The 21,514-nt window shown below is 47.3% G+C and overlaps 7 protein-coding genes across 7 annotated transcripts; 2 read left to right on the top strand and 5 right to left on the bottom strand.

Annotated features, from left to right (window-relative positions):
* Nucleotides 1-1,433: 1,433 nt before the first annotated feature.
* Nucleotides 1,434-1,931, bottom strand: LY89DRAFT_740009 (uncharacterized protein; the record flags this gene model as incomplete). The annotated part of the gene is made up of 1 exon (XM_018220538.1): nucleotides 1,434-1,931. One exon carries the CDS (start codon nucleotides 1,929-1,931, stop codon nucleotides 1,434-1,436), a length of 498 nt encoding a protein of 165 aa, XP_018064630.1.
* A 1,920-nt stretch (nucleotides 1,932-3,851) lies between these two features.
* Nucleotides 3,852-4,845, top strand: LY89DRAFT_787342 (uncharacterized protein; the record flags this gene model as incomplete). The annotated part of the gene is made up of 2 exons (XM_018223064.1): nucleotides 3,852-4,012; nucleotides 4,062-4,845. Exon 2 carries the CDS (start codon nucleotides 4,243-4,245, stop codon nucleotides 4,843-4,845), a length of 603 nt encoding a protein of 200 aa, XP_018064629.1. The 5' UTR covers nucleotides 3,852-4,012; nucleotides 4,062-4,242.
* A 672-nt stretch (nucleotides 4,846-5,517) lies between these two features.
* On the bottom strand, nucleotides 5,518-6,301 carry LY89DRAFT_256229 (uncharacterized protein). Its single transcript, XM_018206236.1, has 2 exons — nucleotides 6,115-6,301; nucleotides 5,518-6,057 (listed from the first exon to the last, which is right to left on the bottom strand). Exons 1-2 carry the CDS (start codon nucleotides 6,148-6,150, stop codon nucleotides 5,713-5,715), a joined length of 381 nt encoding a protein of 126 aa, XP_018064628.1. The 5' UTR covers nucleotides 6,151-6,301; the 3' UTR covers nucleotides 5,518-5,712.
* A 627-nt stretch (nucleotides 6,302-6,928) lies between these two features.
* On the bottom strand, nucleotides 6,929-8,905 carry LY89DRAFT_256350 (uncharacterized protein). Its single transcript, XM_018206237.1, has 3 exons — nucleotides 8,651-8,905; nucleotides 7,562-8,576; nucleotides 6,929-7,515 (listed from the first exon to the last, which is right to left on the bottom strand). The coding sequence occupies exons 2-3, from the start codon at nucleotides 8,516-8,518 to the stop codon at nucleotides 7,102-7,104; spliced, it is 1,371 nt and encodes a 456-aa protein (XP_018064627.1). The 5' UTR covers nucleotides 8,519-8,576; nucleotides 8,651-8,905; the 3' UTR covers nucleotides 6,929-7,101.
* Nucleotides 8,906-10,287: 1,382 nt separating this feature from the next.
* Nucleotides 10,288-14,295, bottom strand: LY89DRAFT_787339 (RecF/RecN/SMC N terminal domain-containing protein). The gene is made up of 6 exons (XM_018223063.1): nucleotides 14,218-14,295; nucleotides 14,125-14,170; nucleotides 13,962-14,077; nucleotides 11,499-13,910; nucleotides 10,826-11,453; nucleotides 10,288-10,771 (listed from the first exon to the last, which is right to left on the bottom strand). The coding sequence occupies exons 1-6, from the start codon at nucleotides 14,242-14,244 to the stop codon at nucleotides 10,461-10,463; spliced, it is 3,540 nt and encodes a 1,179-aa protein (XP_018064626.1). The 5' UTR covers nucleotides 14,245-14,295; the 3' UTR covers nucleotides 10,288-10,460.
* Nucleotides 14,296-14,421: 126 nt separating this feature from the next.
* LY89DRAFT_710643 (Thioesterase/thiol ester dehydrase-isomerase) lies at nucleotides 14,422-15,597 on the top strand (the record flags this gene model as incomplete). The annotated part of the gene is made up of 4 exons (XM_018217846.1): nucleotides 14,422-14,638; nucleotides 15,065-15,210; nucleotides 15,277-15,506; nucleotides 15,566-15,597. Exons 1-4 carry the CDS (start codon nucleotides 14,495-14,497, stop codon nucleotides 15,595-15,597), a joined length of 552 nt encoding a protein of 183 aa, XP_018064625.1. The 5' UTR covers nucleotides 14,422-14,494.
* A 633-nt stretch (nucleotides 15,598-16,230) lies between these two features.
* LY89DRAFT_256040 (uncharacterized protein) lies at nucleotides 16,231-18,650 on the bottom strand. Its single transcript, XM_018206234.1, has 2 exons — nucleotides 17,924-18,650; nucleotides 16,231-17,866 (listed from the first exon to the last, which is right to left on the bottom strand). The coding sequence occupies exons 1-2, from the start codon at nucleotides 18,192-18,194 to the stop codon at nucleotides 16,731-16,733; spliced, it is 1,407 nt and encodes a 468-aa protein (XP_018064624.1). The 5' UTR covers nucleotides 18,195-18,650; the 3' UTR covers nucleotides 16,231-16,730.
* Nucleotides 18,651-21,514: the final 2,864 nt, after the last annotated feature.

The raw sequence follows: 21,514 nt of genomic DNA, 5'->3' as shown, positions 1-21,514 counted from the left end.
ATTTTGGAGCAAGCAAGAGCATTTGCCACCAATCCTCTGTAGTCACTGAGCGTTTAGACAACTTTGACTTCCGTGGACGGCAAGGATATCGAAAATCGCACAACATCACGATCTGCTAAGTTTGACAAGGATTCTGGGTTGATGCTTAGGCACTTTTTCTTGGCTCCCTTTATCCTTGATTTTTTCCTTGCTTAAAAGACGTTGGAGTCGCGAATACTTTCCTTGCCTGTCGGAACCAACGGCATTGGTTCGATTTTAGATTTTGACTAGGAATTGAAGCGCAGCTGCAGGTACGGAAGGTCTTAAATGCCGAGGCTACTGAAGCAAAAGGCCTCTGCGAGGACACTTGCCATGGAGATAGTGATACTATTGTGATGCAATGCTCTTGGAGGTAAATCACATGCTCTGCCTTGGTGCACGGGCATAATTGTTGTCCTAGAACATACTAACGTCCCTTTACTTGTGAGCAATTGATGAAGCTTTTGAGGTGCAAGAAGGTATATGAAAGACGATGAAGAACATATCGCGTAGCGTGAGCATCACCTGAAAGTGAAGAAAAGGTAGGCACGATGAGAATTCAAAGGCACAGCATTGATCGGGGGGTGAATCGTGAGTAATGGTTTTCATTGTCCTTGTATGTGAAATCAAAAACGACGCGTTTGAGTGCAGAGACCTGTGATCGATGACAGTAGAATAGAAAGTGATGTCGTGTTTTTTCAAAGCCCCAGAAAGGTAGGTGCAGTGAACAGCACCTGCCAGTCAAGCATCCCGAGGTCATCCACAATTCATCTATAATTCATACGATAGAACTCGAAGTCAACGTTAGTTCTAATAGATAACAAAGTAAGTAAAGTGTAGTGACAATGAATTTATTGAACGACCTTCCCACCAAGGAATCAGAAAATGAATCCGAGAACGGCAAAGCGCACATCAACAGGAAGCGAGGACTACCTCAAGCGACTTTATTTCAGCAAACAACTCTCGCAACATCTACTTCAGACCTTCCAAAACCGCCCACAAGATCTCGAATCCGACCCAATAAACCAACTCACTTCCATTGTCCATCATTTATCCCTACGGAGAAAAAATAACTCACAGAGCCAAAAATTTCCTGATACCAACCCTTTCCTAGCAGTAGGCCTCGGATGCGATCCACGATTCCCCTTTTCCAGCTAGAATAAGTGTGGGATGATACCTCTGCGTTTAGACTTGAGACCCTGTCCGATAATGGACGTGCTGGCGATGTTTGTTGACTTGAGATTGTGTTGCGAGAGCTGTTGGAAGATAACTTGTGCATCGCAGGAGATGCCAGTGCGTTCGAAAGAGATAGGGGTCCGACTTGCGGGCTGTCCTTAGTGACTCCCTTGCCATTTTGACTTGACTTGTGTTTACCTTCTCTGTGTGAGGTGGTGCTTTGAGTCTCCAGTTCATTGTCAATAGCCTGACCAGACAGTGGTGGAGGCATGTGGATTGGTATGTTCGCCACAAGTCATGCCGGCCTTGTCTACAGCTGAAGACGAGATATCTGCGACATATTGAGTATGTTCTGCTTGTCCCTCAGAAAGTGGTGATGCAGGAGGAGTCGGTTCGACCCATCTCCCAGCATTCCCCACCAGATTGAATTGCGAAGCGATCCTTTCCGCTTGGTTGTAGTTGGATAGTGAGTACAGGTCGACGTCTCTAGTGTTGATAGGAACTGGCTGCTGCTCTTCGCTATCCAAGAGTGCTTTGAGGCGCAAGATGGATCGCGCATACTCGTTCATATGATCCCAGTGGGTCGATTCTTTGTCTTGCTGTGTCTCGTAAACCTGTTTTGCATCATTGAACCCAGATTCTTTGTCATCCATGAAGTTATACGCGATTGAGTCTTTAGCTTTCCCTCCAAAGCGCTCGTTTTTTAGTTGGAGGATTTCAAGAATCTTGAGGAGCATTGGATTTTGCACGACATCTCCCTTCTTCGTGACGCGATCAACAAGTGAAGATCGAGTGATTCAAATGTTCACAAGAAGTCTGAGAGATGGAAACCGCTTGGGAAATCGTAAGTCATGCTGTTGAATTATTTGAAATATTGTGTTGCTCGAAGTGCTTCAATTTAGGTAGTAATGAAAGATGTGAAAAGAAGTTCTCCAGAGAAAACATCATTTTGCGGGTACCCTTTCCTACACAGAAGAAACAATTTGAACGCACAGCGGGAACGCAGCTACATTATGACTATCTGCAGTCATGTAGCTGTTCTGATTATTGCTGAGTTTGTATTATTCCGTCTCGCTGTTAGATCTGACGCTCAAAAATAGATAGTCCTCGGTGTTCTTGGACCGAGATGTCAGACCAATGCGTGCAACATAGCCTCGATGCCTCAAACATTTCTGGGCAGTGTAACCTCTGGCGGTCAGTTCTTTCCAACTTTCCAATGCAACACCTTTCACTAGTACTGCAAATACCTCAAGTGTTGCTGGCTCTGCTATTTACGTCAACATATTTCCTAAGATTGGTGCCACTGCAGCTGAACAGTAGGCAATTCACGATCTGATTGTGAAGGACCTAGAAGATCCAAGCGCTCTCTTGACCTCTTCTTAGGACGGGGCCAATGGTACGCTGTCGTAGAGCGCGAATGTGACACAAGATCAACAAGATGCTCTCAGTCAAAATCCTGCCATAAGGAAGCCTAGATTTCACATTGAAAGTCTTGCTGGCTGTACTAAGATTGAAGCTGTTCAGGTCGAACCAATGGGAAAGGCCGTCTCTGAAAGAGCATCAATCTCCGAAGTCGCCAAGGCTTTGAAAGGGATAATGAACTCAGCATTGAATATCGGCAGAGTCTGAATACCTCCGCGCTTGATTATTCCTTGCGGAAACAAGTTATTGACTCGCAAACCAACGCCTAGCCACAATTGAGAATTCTCTTACAACCCAAGGGATAGAACTAGCATCAGCCAGACATCGATGCAATTAGTTTTACGTCTGCGATGATTCCGGCTGGATTTGGTAGCACTATCTATATTATTGATAGTAGCGCAAAATTAAATCATCGAGTCAGTATCATTATTTCATATTCAACTACCTCGTACTAATGAGCTAAAGGAGTTAATGAACATTGCTGGACGTGCTCAAGAAGACAATAGATGTATATATATGCAGGAAATCCTAGCATTCCAGCACTTCCGGTAACCAAAGATTCACCAGCGCTTTCTGCGTGGAACAATCGACCCAATGACTACGACGCAGCAGGCCATGGATGATGCGTTGCAGGGGTAGCAAGTAAGTGAAAACCAGGTCCCGCTCATCGTCTTCCACTTCTTTCTCGTGTATAGACGTGCTCCTGGCACCAGCAAATCTAACACTACTCGAGAATTTGTTCAAGGGGCATCATAGCTGACTGTTCGATTCTCAGGGGGTCCCATTTCCGGAGTCGCCAAGAAGGCAAGTGTTGTCAAGATGCCTAAACAATTTAATACAAACGCAGTACTGGCCTTCGAGTCTGTTCACAACGATATTGTAACCCAGAGAGCTGCAGCTGGCCCACCAATATTAAGGCCTATCATAAACTTTTCTCAGTGCATGAACAGGGCTACTATGGAAGGGATTAATGACACCCTTGTTCTTCAAAGACTATACACAGCGGTGCGTACGCTTATATATGATGATAATGCGGTGGTGATAATATCAACTGGCAATCACGGTAATGTGAGTATTTTTGAAAGCCATTGCGAATCATTCTCTTTCTTCCCTAACTTGGCGTTACTGAGAGTGCTTGTGTAGGAAGCTGGCCAAACTTGAATCGACCATTATCCCGCATTGTTCGGGAAAGCTAATAGCTTCGGTGATCCTTTACGTCTGATTGTAGTCGGTGTAACAGATAACTTTGGCGGAATCCACTCGTACTCTCAACAGGATCTGGACTTTGTTACTACACATGCAATAGGCTAGGACATCAGATGTCTTTCAGGGACTACCGATGGTTTGGCTGGTGAAGATGTAACACCTTCCAATTATTCACAGGGTACATCATTTGGTATGTGTGCCAAGTTGACTTCTGTGAACCCAAAGGCTAATTTTAATAGCTACCGCTGCAGTGAGTGGCTTGGCAGCATATTACTGGACTCTGCCTGCACTTTAAGCATCGATTGATATTAGAGATGGTACGGTAAACGAAAGGATACGATCTAAGATTGTAACCAACCAGTGGAACAGGCCTGAAGGCTCATCGCCCTTCTCCAACCGTCTGTAGGTGTGGCATGGAATATGCAACAATCTCCTTTGAATATTTGTCCTGCGACCGGCGCTGGCAAAAACAAACGCCAATGTCAGCCAGCCTCGAGCTCACCAAGTCAAAGCGAGCTAGTGTCAACCTCCCCAAGCTCGAGTCCACCATCTTCGAGTCCACCATCTTCGAGTCCACCATCTTCGAGTCCACCATCCTCCACTCCTCCAAGCTCAACAACAACATCACTTCCACCCTTGACTACAACATCTACCAGTTGTACCCAAATGACCACAACGGTAGTCTGCAACAGAAGCGGAGGCAACTCAGCTTGCAATACGACGTCCGTCTGTGGCAACAGTTTTCCTCCCTCTTCAACACAGACCTACAGCCCATCCTCAACAACCACCTCGAACGAAGTCGTCTCAACAAGCCTCACCCTTCGCTACCTACCCATCGGAACACCGTCCTGCCTCCCAGAAGCCGACCTCGGCTTCGACGACGTATCAGCCAACGCCGCCATCAACGACTTCTGTGCCAAAGACGTAACCGTCTACGCACGGTACCCCAACATGGATCCCTTTATGCTGTACCACGATACTGGAAACGGACCTAACTATGCCATCAATATTACTTTGAGTTGAGTGGGATTACCGACGGATCTTTGCCCAGATTCGAAGTTCTTGACGAGGTCTTTGGAACTTACTGATTATGCGAGTAACTGTACTTCGACTTGGATAATATTGCTCTTGTGGGCCGCGGCTGTAAGTTTGATCATCATATGTGATGGTCGAGATTGTACTGATGAATTTTGAATAGGTCCTGCTGATGCTACGCATAATCAAGGAGGGCACAACGATTGGAATCGTGTCAAGTGGTCTATCGTGTCGTCACACTTTTAGGCGGCACACTCGAGTGTCTCCTACTGTTCCTCTGTTCTTATGTACTCAATGATCATGAGGATTGCACGGCATCTCAATCTTCAAAGCACTACTAGGTATTATTTCACGGTGGACCATTTCTAGGACTCTAACAGTTACGTTCTTACACTCATTCACTACCATTACTAAAAAAAAGATACCAATAAAACCTCTCCCCTCATTCAATAAAATCCAAACCATTACACCAATCCATCCCAACCCAACACCCCCATCTCCTCTCCCTCAACTAATCCACCCTCTCCTATCCCCTCCCGAAACCAACCCTCACCCAAAATAAACCCTCCCAACAACAAACCCATGACCAAGCACCACGCTCAACCGTCCCACATCATAATCACAAGACTCCACCTCAATAACATACCTCACCTTCTCCGGCATTTCGATCTATCATCCTCATCCTCATCAGCCTTCTTACCCCCTCTCCATCCTCGAAGAAAAAAGAAAAGAAAAGAGTAAACCTCTTTATCAACAGGTCTAGAATCCCCCTCTCACCTCAAGCTAGTATCAACCTCAAACTTCCTCCCCACCAGTAATTTCGCCCATTTCTCCGTTCCGGCTTTTACTTCATCTTCATCTATATCCGTGTTCTTCAATCGTAAGACTTTCTCCCTCTTTCGGATATCCGTTTTCCGCCTTGGATGGGATAGGGATAGGAGGAGGACTTCCTCTCCAAGAAACGTGTTTCCCGTCTCCCTCCTCCGTACTACTGCCTGATGCGGCTAGTTCTTCCTTCGAACTCGAAGCAGAAGCAGATGGACTTCCTTTCCAAGAAACGTGTTTCTCTTTCTCTTCTTCTTCCTCCTCTGCACCACTACTACTACCCGCTGCCACCGGTAATTCCTCTTTCGAACTTTGTGGGCTGCCTTTCCAGGAGATGTGTTTTCCCTCCTTGTTATCCTTTGATGATTCTGTGTCCTAAACGGAGTAGAAGTTCAGCTATGGATAATCACTAAATAAGAGTGATATTCTTACCTCAGCCTCAGCCTCGAGATCATTAATACCCGACATCTTTCCCCAAAATTAAAATAACGTCTTGGCACTCTACCTATTATCCAAACTAGCAACGTAGCCAAGCCTTCACTTTATCCTACCAAGCTCTATTGTTAACTGTTGAGGCGAGAGAGCACGACATTCCGCGATCCCGATGCATGTTGCTCGCTGACGTGAGTCAACCGTGTGGGTGGCATGACCCCAAAAAATCCCAAAAAGCAGGATTTACCTGCCTACCGACCTTATCTTCGTGTAACCAGACTTGAATATTACTACATCCCTACATATATGTACAGTACCTGCAGGTCCCTTCAGGTTTTATGTGTGTAGATCTGTTGATGAGCGTCATAATTTCACTTCACTTTCAACACTCTTCACACCCTCACATTCATCTCGAAATCAAACATCAGATCTCAAAAGAAATCAATTTTCATCATCACTTTCTTTCGCTATCGAAACAAACGTAACGAATTTCCCGTCCAAAAAATACAATATTCACTCCCACACAATCTACCAACTCCATCACCAAACCCCCATGTATACTTTAACAAACACAAACACAGACCCAGGCCCATCCATACCCACCAGAACGAACAAACAAACGAAAAACAGACGAAGCTCATGTGTACAAGTAATTAAAAGTGTGCTATTTTTTCTTTGCGCTTTCCTCCCTTCCTTCATCAATCTTCGAGTCTCGCTCTCAAACCTCAAAGACTTGGTTAGGTGGGGGTGGGTATCCTCATTCATCCCTCCTTCAGATATTCTTGACGACCGAAAAATCAAACAAACAAACAGAAAAAAGAGAAGACCATGCCATCATATGCAGCTTTCACAAGACAAACTGTATGTATGTAATGCCATGCTAATAAACCATGCCAGATCAAAAAGTCTCATCTTCGCCAAGAAACTCCGCGGTACAATGCAATGCATGTTACAATGCAGAAAAAAGAAAAATCAAAGTCCTCATCATCACTTGACGAGGCAATGTTCTCCCACCTCCAAAACGGTAATCTCATCTCCGACTCGGACAGCACTCTCCTTTGCCAGAGGAACCATCTGCATGCCTAGGCAACCGATATGTTGACCTGCGCCCTCGTCGACGTTGCGGAAACTTCGTAAGGTTCGGTCGGGCTCGGTTGGGTGGCGTTCGCCTGTGACTTGGTCCACATTTGGCAGCTTGCAACGGGTGGTTCTGCAGGAGACATCGTACTCGTAGTAGCCGATCTTAATCTTGCGCCAACTATCTTCGTGGAAAGCGTCAGGACCGGTGATGATTAGGTTGGCGCGGAAGCGGCCCGCCGATAGACGAGGGGTACCCTTGACCTTAGGCATCTCTCGCTCGACCGCACGAACACTGGCGAGGTTGATCATATGAAGAGGATACTACTTATGTTAGCTTGTGTAGAATAGTCTGAAGGCATTGACGTACGGCATCCTGAAAGCCAGCAACAGGTTGATAGCCAATGTTCTCCTTCGTTGGTGCATTGCCGTGAACCTCACGTAGTTTCGAATTGTCGATTCTGAACAGTCCCAATTTATTACTGATACCAAGGTAATATCTTAACTCATCAGGTATGTCCACCTCCATGTTCAGCGCCGTAACGGTCTCCTTCCAGATGGTCATCTTCTCGTAAGAGTATCCTGCCTTCTCAATCTGCACTGGTGTAGGATCGAATGGAATTCGGAATTGCTTCTCAGGATACGTGCCCTTGACTGCAGCACCACACTTCGCAACTATGCCCTTCCATCCAGCCTCTTGGTACGGGAAGCTCAAGATAATAACACCACCAGACTCGACATCTTCACAATGGGGGGTGTAGGTGTCCACACTCTGATCAGGAATCCACATCTGCGTCCGAACCTTTGCCAACAAAGGGAATTGACGTTGGGTAATGAACTCCCACTTGTGTGCTGCCTTCTCCTTGTCCGGGGTATTGGCGGCGACGGGAAAGGGGCTCTTGAGTTGAGCAAACGTGAATTGACGGTCATACTCCATGCCAGTCGAGATGATCGTGCCTCTGTTCAACTCGACACCTCTGCAGCTCTTAACTGGGTAGATCCACAGACTCTTCAAGCGCCACCACTCCGCCGATGTCTCCTCCGTCGACGGTGGTCGCCCCTCTGAAAACTTCTTGTCAAACTCGTTCGTCAGATTCGACTCGATCTTCATCCCCAATTTCCTGCATCCCTTCGGTTGCTCTGCCAGGAGCCTCGCTTGTTCTCGCTCGTAGAATATGAGGGCGATGATGGGAGGTATGCAGATGGCGAGAATGGTGAGCACGTAGGTTCGGGTGGAGATAACCGGGATCAGATCGAGCAATTGATCGTAATACAAGTCGTAGTAATCCTCGAAGACATCGCGAGCCTGTTCAATAAGAGCATCCATGTTTGGGGATCGAAGAGAAAATAAAGCACGAAATGTGCTGATTATTTGCTGAAGGCGCCGAAAAAAAATGTCAGCTCTCTCCTATCATAGGGGCGAAGGGTGACGCCGAAGAAGCAAAAGGCAAACACTTACCAAGTAATTTACAACATGAAGTGGATGCAAAGGAGCGTAAGAAGCAGAAGTAGAAAGCAAAAGTTGAAAGGGAAGAAAAGGGAAGAAAAGGGAAGGAGATGATAGGGCAAGGCCAGGCAGGACGCGGTGTCTCTTTCCTTGATAATTCTTGAGTGTGTCTGGTATGGAAGTATGTGGTGGTGGTGGTGGTTGTCTGTCGTCTCTGGCCTCAAGAAGCTTGCAGGACGCAGCGCAGACGCAGCAGGCAGGAGCCGGTGCTAGCTTCGTCCCGTCTAGACCGGTGCAGGCCGCGTTGCGTTTTTGCAACAGTTTGTTTGGCACGACTCAGATGGGGATGGGCTTGAGCATGCGACCCAGACCAGAGCGCACGCCGCAGCAGTAGCAGAGTTGACTGGGGACGACAGTAGTGGTGACAGGCGAGATTCTCAATCCTCGTCGCCAAGAAGTACGAGCAGGAGCAGGAGTAGTCAGAAAGCGCGTTCTCAATTGCACGGCGAGTGCGAAGGCGAATGAGTGAACGAATGGATGGAGAAGACCAGGGCGAAGCGGGCAGGCACAATGCTTCACTTCAAAACTTCCGCCTGAGCGTAGCGACGCCGAGCAGATCAAGAATACAGGAGTCAAAAATAATTAATACGTTGGCCCGGGCGTACATCTTCCCACGACCGTAGAACAACGAGGCGCGAACAACAACAACGACAAACTCTGTTCCAAAGATGTGCATCAAGAACAAGCGATCAGGGTCTCACATACTGCGTACTGTAGAGAAATAAATATCTTGGTGGCAGCCCAGCCAGGCGACTGGACCCTGCGTGCAGATGGACCTAGAATATGAACCACCCAGAACATCCATCCATCTCTCGCTCTCCACTGGCGATGCTCCCCAAGATTGTCAAACCGGGCAGACGTGCAGCCAGCCTGTCACCCCGAATCGGTTATTTGCAAGACACATCGTGGCGCAGCGGGCCAATCTCTGCTTCGGGAAGCCATATCGTGTTCCTAGAGAACCTTTTCTCATTAGGGGGATAATCCATCCTGCATTTATTTCTGCGGTCTGCCAAATGATGGTGTACGGTATGCGGGTACGGGTGTACGATGAGCGCGAGGCCGGTGAGAGAAAAGACGGGGGATGATCGATGGAGACGAAAACGACGGATGTCAGATAGCACCGAATGCTATTCTGGTCGACCTCGGTGCCTAAGGTTACAGGAGAGATCATGGAAATGCACATGAGATTGACGTGCGAGCACCATGGGTATCAGCTAAACATGGGCACCAGAGCGTGTGCAAAGACGGTAAATGGAGATCAAGCGGTTCCAAGGTGGGATCAGAGACCGGGAGAGAATCTTCCTGGCAAGTTCCAGAACGCTGAACAGACCCTCGGAGATGACCCTTCACATGCACAACCTCCACACCATTCCCAGTCCGCACATCCCTCACGCTGTCTCCATTCAGCCACTGACGGGAAGCTTTTCGCTGGTGATGTCTGCAGCCAAGATGATGCGGTGGTTAGCTTTGGATAAAGTGATGAAGTGAGGCCTCGTGGACAAAGAACACCAATGGGAACATTCAAGGGGCTTGTGTGGCTCAGGGCCAATGAGACATCGTATCATTTCGCTTTGTTCAGGGGTAAGCGTGATATTCACGTGTTTTCAGATCTCTTTCATCAATGTTCGGTATTCATACAGTCATTAACCTGCCCGGGTAGTCCAATACCAGTACCAGAGCCTCAAATGGCCAAACTCCAAAACCCATATGCACCACAAACATTAATCGTCCATGTACCAACTCCCAGCCTGATTCGAACCGTTTACTTGAAGTCAGCACCAGTAAGCGCCTGAACCACCGATGTCCCCTCGGTGAATCTTGTCTTGAAGATCCGATTCGCGTTTGTGAACATGCCATCCTTCAAACTGACAACGATGAACTGACTGCCCTTGAATCTCGTTTTGATGAGTCGGCCGATGTTCTGAGTATGTGACTCGTCCAAAGCTGCGTCGACCTCGTCTAGGATATACATGGGTGCTGGTTTGAATTGGAGAAGAGCCATGATGAGAGAAAGTGCGATTAGTGAACGTTGACCACCCGACAGTTCCGTGAGACTCTGTTTCCATACTTTGCCTGAGGTTTTTTGTTAGTGATCAAAGGCTATCTTGAAGGGGGTGTGCCACAAACCTAGTGATACTTTGAACTCCAATCCTTCATTGATGGTCTTGCCCTCCGGAGGATCAAGTTTGGCAAAACTCCCAGGCAATAGCTCTCCAAAGATCTGTCCGAAATCTTTATTGACCTTGGTCCAGGTCTCGTGTAGAGCTTTCTTCTTGTACTCGTCCAAAGTCACGATTGTCTCCTCGATCTTCTTCTTGTCTCTGATGACCGTCTTCATCATGTTCTTCAATGAGACTTCCTTCTTCTCAACACTGTCAATCATGTTCATGACTTTAGGGTTGATCTTCTTCTTCATGCCTTGGAATCGCTCGGTGAGGTTTCGAAGAGATGATTTACATTCAGCAATGTTCTGGCCCTTGAAATCGTATGGCGTTCCAGTTCGACCAAAGTTGTCCTTCTCGTCAGCAATCCACTCGTGCTCCTTCTCCATATGTGCCACGGTCTGAACAGCATTCTGTTGCTCCTTGTGAAACTTCTCGACTTGATGGCCAAGTTTCTGCATTTCGAGGCTTTCCTCGGTGATCCGAGATGCTTTCGAGCGAGATGCTTCTTCCAGCGATCGAAGCTCATCGTCAAATCCAGTCAACTTGGCACGTTCATCGTCAAGATGTGCTTGTGCGACATCCAGGGTATCCTAAACCGTCAGTGATTTGAAACCTCATTCATCAGAGGGACCAACCTTCATCTGTGCTTGCTCAGAGACCAATGCTGCAATTTCCTCGGCCTGAGCTTTCAAAGTAAGTTCAACCTCCTGCAGTTGCTCTTGAGCAGCAGCAAGATCACCCCCAACTTGTTCCGAATCCAGCCGGGCACCTTGAAGCTCCTTTTGGAGAGCTTTGACAGAGGCGGAATCCTTGGTAAGTGCCTTTCTCAAAGCATCCAAAGACTTCTGCAGTTCAACAAGCTTGCCATCTTTGTTGTTATCAAAGTCCTTCATGTCCTTCTCAATACGCTTGACGTCTTTGTTGGCCTCGTCTTGCCGTTTTTTGGCTTCTGTAAGATCAGTTTCCAGCTGTACTATCGACGTCTTCATGTTCTCGACCTCCTGAATGATCGATGAGGATGAATTGCCGCCAATCTGTTCCTCTGTGAGCTTAATCTCATGAGATTTAAGATCAAGATCTTGCTTGATTCGCTTGGCTTGGTCAAGCTTCTTCTTCTCCCGTGCCATTGTTGTTTGTAATTCAGCGAGCGTGGCCTCTTGAGACTTCAACTCCTTCGTCAGCTCATTGAGTTTCTGAAGAGTCACCAGAACACCGCTCGAATTTGGCGCGCTACCACCAGACAATGTTCCAGAGGGATCGTACGAGTCTCCTTCCAAAGTAATACTCTTCATTCGAACAGCAGGATCGAAGGTAACTCTCTTTGCAGTCGCGGCATCGGCACAGATCAAAGTGTTACCAAAAACGTAGTCCATGGCCGTAGAAACTTCATCGTCATATCCGATGAGTGATAAGGCAAGATGAACCATCCCTGGAGCAATCTTTTGGGCTGCACCAATCTTCTCAGCAGATGCTCTGAATGCAGCAATCTTGTTGAGAGGAATAATAGTGACACGTTTCCTGAGTTTGCCGTTTTGAAGCAATTGTGTGCCAGTAACTTCAGTGTCGACAACCACATTATAGAGTCGTCCTCCTGCACAAATCTCCAGCGCGGTTCCAGCTTCGGTCTTGTCTTTGTCCAGAGTGAACAATTGAGCAACCAGACCTTTGACCTTTGATCGGTCAAAGTTTGGTGTTGGATCCGCATAATTGAAGTCGATGTTGGCCACCTTTCGCTTCATTCCATCAGACTGCTCGCGAAGCTTCCTGATGGTCTGCTGAAGTGTGCTCTCTTGCTTGTACATGTCATCTTCTTTTCCAGCCTCGAAGCCCAGCTTACCCAATTCCTTCTCCAACTTCTGTGCTTGTGATCGAAGGCCTTCAAGTTCACTGAGCAGACCGGCATTCTGCTCCTTAGCTTTCTTAGCTCGAGGTTCTTCTTCCTTAATTCGTTTCTCGAGATGGGCAATTTTCAACTTGGCTTGCTCCTGTTCTGTCGATGCAGCACTGGCTCGATTTCTGGCGTCCTGAAGTTGGCCTTGGTACCCACTTTCCTGGCCTTCTTTCGAGGCCACACCGGTCTGTAAGGTTTGGAGCAATTCTTCCTTGGTCTCTGCTTCCTGGCTTTGCTTCTCCAGCTCGTCCTTCGCCTTGTCATACTGAGCTTGGATCTTCTCATACACCTTGGTCTTCTGCTTCAGGAGAGTCTCCATTTCAGAAACTGTCTTCTGAATCGTAGACTTTCGTTCTTTCTCTTCGGCCATGCTTGATTTCTTCAAGTCCATGACCGTCGACAGACGAACAAGCTCATTCGAGTGCTTCTTCACTTCTTCCTCCATGGCTTGAGCCTTGCCCCCTTTCTTCAGCTCCTTGTCTCGTTGCGACTTGACTCTTCTGACGTCTTCTGCGAGATTCTCAATCTCGTTCTTTAACCTGACAGCGTTGTCCTCGAGATCCTTCTGTCGTTGCTTCTTGAGCTCCAAATCTCCAGCTGATTGTTTGAGCTTCTCTTGATTCTTGACATAGTCGTGCGCCACGACGACTCTTGTTAATCGCTCAAGGTCGCTTTGTGTCTGTTGGAAATCTAGGAAAGCTCGCTTTTCTGTCCTTAACTTCTCAAGTTTTGGCTCAATCTCTTCTCTGAGCAGTTCTGTAATCTCTTGGACTTTCATCTCCTTCTTCGCCATAGTCTTGAAGGCTTTGTCTCTCCTATCCTCGAACATTCGTGTGCCAGCTGCTTCTTCGATCATAGCCAGAATCTCAACCGCCTTCATGTTCAGTACCTTTGTGATTCGACCTTGCATGATGAGAAAGTTGGGATTGTTGATATTTAAGCCTACAGACTGGAACAGGTTTTGAACAGTCTGCTGCTGTGCTCGGTGCCCATTGATAAGATACTTGCTTGTGCCTCCCAGCACAATCTGCCGAGTGACGCTGATTTGGGCATATTCTTCGAAGCCGATTGGAGACTTCTTCTTGTCCCGATTGTCGAAGACTATCGTCACACTTGCTTTCGTTACTCCAGCTTGTCCACGCTTGTAAATTAAATCCTAGCATATGGTATCAGCATCAAACGCTACAGAGGGCAGAGGAGTAAATACCTGGAGATTCTGCGCTCGAACTGTGGTCAACTGTGTGATGCCCAGGCAAAAACACAGACTGTCTAATATATTGCTCTTTCCACTTCCATTTAGACCCGTAATCGAATTGAAAGAATCTACAAAGGGATCAGCAGTGCACTCATCGTGCAGCGAATAATCTTACCATCCCATCCTGAAATAACAGTGCGTACAGCGTACGACTTGAAGCCCTGTGCTTGTCAGCAGATTCTCACAAACATTTAGCATAGTCGCATACATCAATGATAACTTCCACAATCTTCATTTTGGCGTAACGGCGACGTCGTCGCTGGTATTGTCGAATTTGTCGTCTTTATTTACACCAAAAATCGCGATGTAAACAGTCAAATGCACGATACGCGACGAAAATCTTGGCGCGTTAATCCCGATTCGGACGCTTACCCGAATCCGAGCAGAAACGTATCAGCCTCGGTACCGGAGTACCACTTCGGCGTCTGTACCCCAGATCTTGAAGATGGTTCTTGGAACTCTCAACAACTGTACGATCAGGAATTATGACTCCTAAGAAGACGAAGGTTTCGATGCCTGGAGTGGCTGAGGGGAAAGAACTGATAGGAATTTCAATTGACGACGATGTTTCATCTGAGGATAGAGTCAAGGGATTATTTTTCGATTCATTGAGCGAGGATATATACCAAGTAAGCATGTCGACATTCGTTTTGTTGGTGAAGATTTGATCCAGGTGTGCGTGCTTGACTCGTCCTTCTTGTTTTATTCTGTATCTGCTTCTATAAGTCCTGCATGGCGAGTTCTCTTCTGTAGATCTGTCTCGAAGGTGGAAGTTTCAGACAGGACATCAAAGTATACATCCAAAGACTCAATGTTTTTTTCCCATTGTATTATAGCATTTCGATGTTACTCAAGTGCTGTAGACTTCAAAACGTCCTGTGGTAGTCTCCTTAGAAGGAATTGTTGATACAGTCGACCTGTTCAATCCAGAGTCGAAACAAGACCCTTCATACTTCGCAGCAAAATTTTCATACAATCATCTCCAAAAACACCCACACCACGTTTCTTCTATAACCAATCTACCTCTCAAATACCACAAACTAACACCAACCCAGGGCTGGGCAGCATCAATGTTCCGCTCCGATCTCAAACTCCTCTCCGCGTCCAAGAACCCCGGCAAGACAGTATTCAGATACGTCGTCAAGCCAGAACACTGCAACCGACTCGGGAACCTGCACGGTGGCTGTACCTCGACCATTTTGTGAGTAGCACTTCTGTTATACCCCATTTCTAGTCGGAAGCGATTATGATGCTAACCACCACCCAGCGACGCCGCAACAACCACAGCCTTAGCACCGATTGCAGAACCCGGCTTCTGGGTCTATGCAGGCGTCTCCCGAACCTTGAACGTAACGTACATTCGTCCTATCCCTGCGGGCGAGGCGGTGTTAGTTGAAAGTGAGGTCGTGCATGCTGGAAAGAGACTTTGTAGTTTGAAGGGTGTTATGAGAAGGGAGAGAGACGGGGCTATTATGGCGACTTGTGAGCATGGGAAAGGTTATCCGTCCCTATTTCCCCATAAGTCAAAAATGTACTAATGATGGTTGCCGTAATAGTCAGTATTGATCCCGAGATACCGAAGATATGATTATAATCCATCCAATAATGGTGTTCACTCAAGACCTAGAAAGCAAGAAAGAAAGCAGAAATGCCATAGAACATAGAACAAACCCTCAATACAAATACAACATTACTCTCCCCGCCTCCCCTAACCCACCCTGATATGTATCAATAACGAATAGTTATTATATCTTATTCGCCGGAACCCACCTCCGCCCCCTCGGAACATCGGGGCTCGATCCCCCTGCCCAGCGGAAGTGAACTCCTGTGCGACGTGCAACAAAAATCCCTTCATCCTTCCCCTTTCCCCTCTCCATCTCTCCATCTCACTCAAAAACCTCACAATCCCCAAAAACCTGTTCAGGCATCACGACACGCAACAAAATAAAAAGCCCCCAAACTCTTCGTTCGCCGGCCGAAAGCTACCCTACCTAAACACCACCACTACCAGTAGCCTCCCCGTCCCGTAACCCCAAAGCCAAACTCAATCACTCCCACCTATCTCTCTCACATGTCATTCCCCTATCCTTCCACTACTTGTGCATATTAACCAATCACCAAAAAAACAACTTTCACATGCTCTTTTCCGTTCGATAAACACAGGTCTTCCTTATCTCCCTCTTTCAAATTCAACAATAATTTTCAACAAATGCCAACTTCGAGTATTGGGTGTTCTGGCTTTGGCATATGATACTTACCTAGGTACTGTATGACGTGTAGATGTGTTTCGTTGGGAGCTGTGGAGCCGAAAGCGAGAACGAAAGAGATGGAGAGAGACATGTGATACTGACACTCTGGAATGGTTGGTCGGTTGATAAGTCGTGGGAGACGATCACTCAAGTCAGGTTTAGTACACAGGTTTTGGTGAATGTATTCTTGTATTTCACTGTGATTCAGACCCCTAGGCCTATTTACTCATCTCACCCCAACCCATTCCCCACAAAATTGTTACAATACCGTGAGATACAATGAGTGCATGAATGTGCTTGCTATGCTCTCGCTCATTCGAGAGATGTTATGGAATAAAAAAGACGTGTCCCACCGATAACGCCTTCTAAAAAAATCCCACGCTCAGAAACAACAAGCAAAATGCAATCTTTTGAGGTCTCTCAGCCAGACATATCTTTTTGTCATCGACTCATTATTCATAGCACAGGAAATTTACGCAGCATCGGCTGATGCCACTGGCTCTGCTATGCGCGTAACCTGACTTCCAGCCCGGATGATCTTCTTTCCTGCTGAGTCGGAGACAAAGGAGATGTCCTTGTTTTCCCGTTGTGCTCGCTTCCAGATCTCGACCTCGCAACCTCCTCGAATGACACCGACACGCATTGTAGATAGCAAGTTGTGTGCAGCATTGGAGTGGTTATAGACACCACCGTTGAAGATAGCGGTAGCGTCCTTGCCTATGCCAGAGGTGATCAAGGCCTTTCCACCTGGGTGCTCCTTGATGAAGGCACCAACATCGTGAACGACACCAGCAACAGCAACAAGGGCGTCACCGTTCTTGGCTCGGGTTTGATACTCGTCCCAGTCGATGATTGGCAGTTGCTCCAGAGGAATACCCCAGTCGAGAGTCTGTCTCTTCTGGTCGAGCTTCTTTTGCAATTGTTGGAGACGGCCCTTCTCAATTTCATTTTGCTTGAATTGCTTCAAATCATAGGCAAGACCGAGTTGCTTCCAGATCCAGATGGACCACTTAGTGGGATCATATTGATGCCATTCGATAGCATTGCGGTAGTCGGAAGGGAACTCGTGGTGGAAGTTATGGTAGCCCTCTCCGAGAGTGACAAGAGCAGTGATGACGTGGTCACGAGGAGAGTTGCGGTCGTCGAATGGCTGGTCACCGAGCCAGTGGGCCAATGAGTTGACGCAGAAGGTGGCTTGTTGGACGAAAAAGATTCGCAGGATACCGGCGTAGATGAAACCACCCATCCAGTCACCCCATCCAAGACCGGTGACGAGGCAGGGGAAGACCATGCCCATGAAGATAACAGTCTTGATATAGTTGCGATGTTGCCAGACAACGACTGGATCATCGTTCAAGTCGGAAATATCGGTACGGCCAATACGCTTGGGATTTTGCTTCATGATCATCCATCCAATGTGAGAATAGAGAAGACCCTTGCGGACGGAGTATGGGTCCTTGTCGGTATCGGTGTATCTGTGATGGGCTCGGTGATCTCTCGACCACCATCTGATTGAACCCTCGACGGCTCCACCACCAACAGCAGCCAGGAAGATCTTCAGGGGAGTTGTCGCGGAATATGAAGTGTGTGCCCAAAGTCTGTGGTAACCTGCGGTTGCAATGTTAGTAACTTTTCACTAAAAGGGTCCGAGAAGTGTGAGCTTACCGGCCGTGATTCCAAGACCAGTCATGAAATAGTAGGCAATAGCCCAGACAGCGGTCTTCCATTGCAGAGGGGTCCAGTAGGAAGCAACGAGACCGTATATTGGCAGACCAACGATGAGGGTGACATTCAGCCAGTTTACGTGCTTGTACCAGTTGTACTTGGTAATGGGTTCCTCGGTGATGTGTGGCTTCTTGGGATCGTACTTCTTGTTACGAATGGGCTCTGATGGAGAAGCCATCGATGATGGAGGTTGTTGTGCGTGAGTTGCCATGGTTGTGGGATGGCAGAGGAAGGTGGAATGTCGTGAGGAAGGAAGAGGAAAAGTGAGGGTGGGAGGCGGAGAGGAAAAGAGTTATAAAGCTCAAAGTGTTTCAAATGCACTAAGCCCTAGTAAGTGGTCGGTAACGTTTTTTTGCGAGTTTGAAGAGGGGCTTGTTGAGATCGGTGGGGGAACTAGCGTTGGGGTGCGAGAAAGACTGTGGATCCAAGTTGGAAGGTTGGACTGGACTGGACTAGACTGGGGCAGTCGCAACTCGTTTCCTGAACTGTACTGTACGCGCTCCGACTTCTTCCAGGCGGAAAGGTAAAATTTGATGGGACCGCGATTGGAATGGCCTGAGATTCGAATGGGCGATGGATTTACGCGTCCAGATCGAATGACTGCTGCAGAATTATCACGAGTGAATTGTTTGCGTCGTCCCGAGGATGATGCTGCGTGCCTTCTTCGTCGTGTCCCAACAAATTCTCCAAGAAGCTTGGACCATCCAAAAAGAAGGAACCTCACGAACATGACATTCAGAGCTGGAGAAGTCACATCCGCCAGTCCGAACATTCTATCATCATGAAAACTCTGTGGATCACCATAGGTATCACGCACATTCATGTTGTTGTTCTTTCTTTCTTTCTTTCATTCATCACCACCAGGCGGAAGTCTGTTCGTCTGATCTTGTCCAACCGCAAAATAAAGTTCCCAAATCGTTTCCGCTAAAGAAATTCAGGGTTCACCTTCTCGAACTTGCATCTTTGCCGGTTGTCCCTTAACTTCTTCAGCAACGTGCATTGGCACGTCCCGTTATTTGTTCCTTTCGATATCTTGAGGTGCTTTTGCTTCATTCGATTATATTTCTCGTCAGCATGGCCTCTTGTCGTGCTTCACTTCGCGCTTCGTTACGTGTTTGGCCCGATGTCAAAATATCAGGGGACCTGCATGGCGCCGTGCCACATAGAAACAACCACCAGACAGAATGCGAGAAGTCCACTTATTTCTCTTTCGAGGCAAGCTCAACACAATCTGTTGGGAGAGGACCCCTTTGTTTGCCTCGATGCCTTACGTAAGCACCAAAGTCGACCCTGCGACCAGATATTCCAGCCACCTGGCATCGCCACTGGCGCCACTAGCCAGTCTCAACCCTTCTCCACATTTTCTCGAGATCGACTTCTTCTTTGCAAGGTCTGGCTTTTCGCTTTTCCATTCTTTTCGAAACCGAGGTTGAAAGTTTGCCACCTGCATTTTTACCACGGAAGTGGCTTCTGAGGCTCTGCGAACGGACACTACAAGTGCGGATCTGTGTGAACACGGCATGTTATGCGTACCTGCGTTTCAAGAAACTTTGCTCCAATGGGATTCCGTGAACAAGTGTCACGGCAGTAGTTTCTGGAGACTTCATTCGGACACTTCCTCATTCGTCTGCCTCCTTTACTGTCCACACAAATTCCTCTTCAGCTCTGAGGGATAGTCCTCTGGCTTTTAACCTATATCTAAGTATATGTAATATAAGTCGCCTGCGCTTGGAAAATCCCAGTGAGGCCAATTGGTTGTGAAGTTGTTTTTCTGAGAATTTACACCTCAGCCTATGCAGGCCCAAAAGAGGCAGAAATTTGCCCATTCCTCTCAAACACAGACAGGAGAGCTCCATTCGTATTGTATTGGTTATTGTTCCTTTTATTACTGGTCCTCCTTCAATTCGGCCCCTTTTTCCGCAGGCTCGGAGGAGTGCATGCTCACGTGACTCGTGTATCCTCTTCGTCGGTGCTATTTCTAGAACATTTAAGGATGATGACGAAGCTCAGCCCTGCCAAAACAGATCCTCGCGTAATCGATTGATCTTATGCTCGATCCTGGCGAGCTTCTGAATCGTGATCAGATGTGGCTGATCGAGGCTGGTGTGAAAGGTGCCGACGCTCTCGTGCGAAGCTAATGTTTTGAGCCTCATCGCCGAATAGCCTTCTCGGCCGTGTGGGCGGGCATAATCAGACGTCATTTCTGCGAGGTTTTATATAATAGAGAAGAGTACTTCGTAGTAAAAGTTCCATCACCAGCCTCCAAGAGCCTCTTCAAGCGAACAACCCAATACAGGATAACAAATCGGACCAAGATTGAAAACATTTTCTACCGATTGATACCCGTTCCATTCCACAGTATTCAAGAGATGTATTAACACAGTACAGGAAACCTGGAAGTACGAGAAACACAAATCGTTCCCAACCACCGAACACAAAGCGATCTTCCACCAACAATTCTTCAGATCATAAAAGCAGCCAAGTCGCTCTACATTACCAAACCGCGTTAATACCTGCCTCATACCGGGCCCCTCTCTTTGTGCAAGTCACTAATGCAGAGAACAGAAATTCATTCAAAGATCGAGCCAAAAGAAGGACTGGAAGAATATGTACACACTGGATTCTCTGCATCATCGATCTGACCTGCTTTGTCTTCGAACGCGGAACATACTGTCAACCCGAAGCCTGCATGATCATCTCTGCTGTATACTCCTGCTAATACATAGGTCCCTCAGAGCGGCCACGTTCACTACTTCATAGCTCTAAAATCCGGAGTCCGGATCTGAATATCGAAACAAATCCATGGCAACCACTTATCAAGACAAGCAAGAATTTCAAACGAACCCGACTTCTGGACTGCTTGGACATCTGGTCTGGATCCAGCCTGTGATACCAACAGTCAAGCTATTACAGATGGTATGAATCCCATGAACTATAACTCACTCTACCCTGTGAGTCGTAACCATCCAGTTCCCTAGATATCTTCACGACTTCATACGCTTGACATCCAGGAGCTGGATCACCCTTGTTCATCTTTGAGAACACCCCTTTCTGGCAATTTGCGGAAACAACGAATCTTGGCCAATGTCCTTTTTGCTCTAACTTTCTCGATCTCTTCCACCCTCTGCAGAGTAAGCTCCCTCCCAAGAACGCTAAAAGTGATACAGATTTTCGACATCAAGCGACACCTACACATCTATTTGGTTACGACTCTAGGAATACTTGGAACCTCAATACTTCAGGATCTCTGACCCTGGACCTCAGTGACCACTTCCTCGAGCCTTCAGTTTTCTCTCCGGCGACTTTTGTTTGGAACCTGGTTATGGATTCCTGCCAAGAACAGAGCTGTACGTACCCCTTGCAAGCTAACTGGAATCAGCAGAACTTATGGGTGGAATCTCATTAAGGCTCCAGGTACCTCAACTTTCCCTAGGATACTAACCGCCCCATCAAGCAAGAACTCTGGAATTATACTAACTAGACTGGACTTCTCGTGCTTACCGAGTATCCCAAAATATTTCTAGGACGCGG

The sequence above is a fragment of the Mollisia scopiformis genome, assembly GCF_001500285.1.
Source record: "Mollisia scopiformis unplaced genomic scaffold LY89scaffold_26, whole genome shotgun sequence".
Taxonomy (NCBI): domain Eukaryota; kingdom Fungi; phylum Ascomycota; class Leotiomycetes; order Helotiales; family Mollisiaceae; genus Mollisia; species Mollisia scopiformis.
Note: the sequence above shows the minus strand (reverse complement) of the source record. Positions and strands in the feature narration are given on the sequence as shown.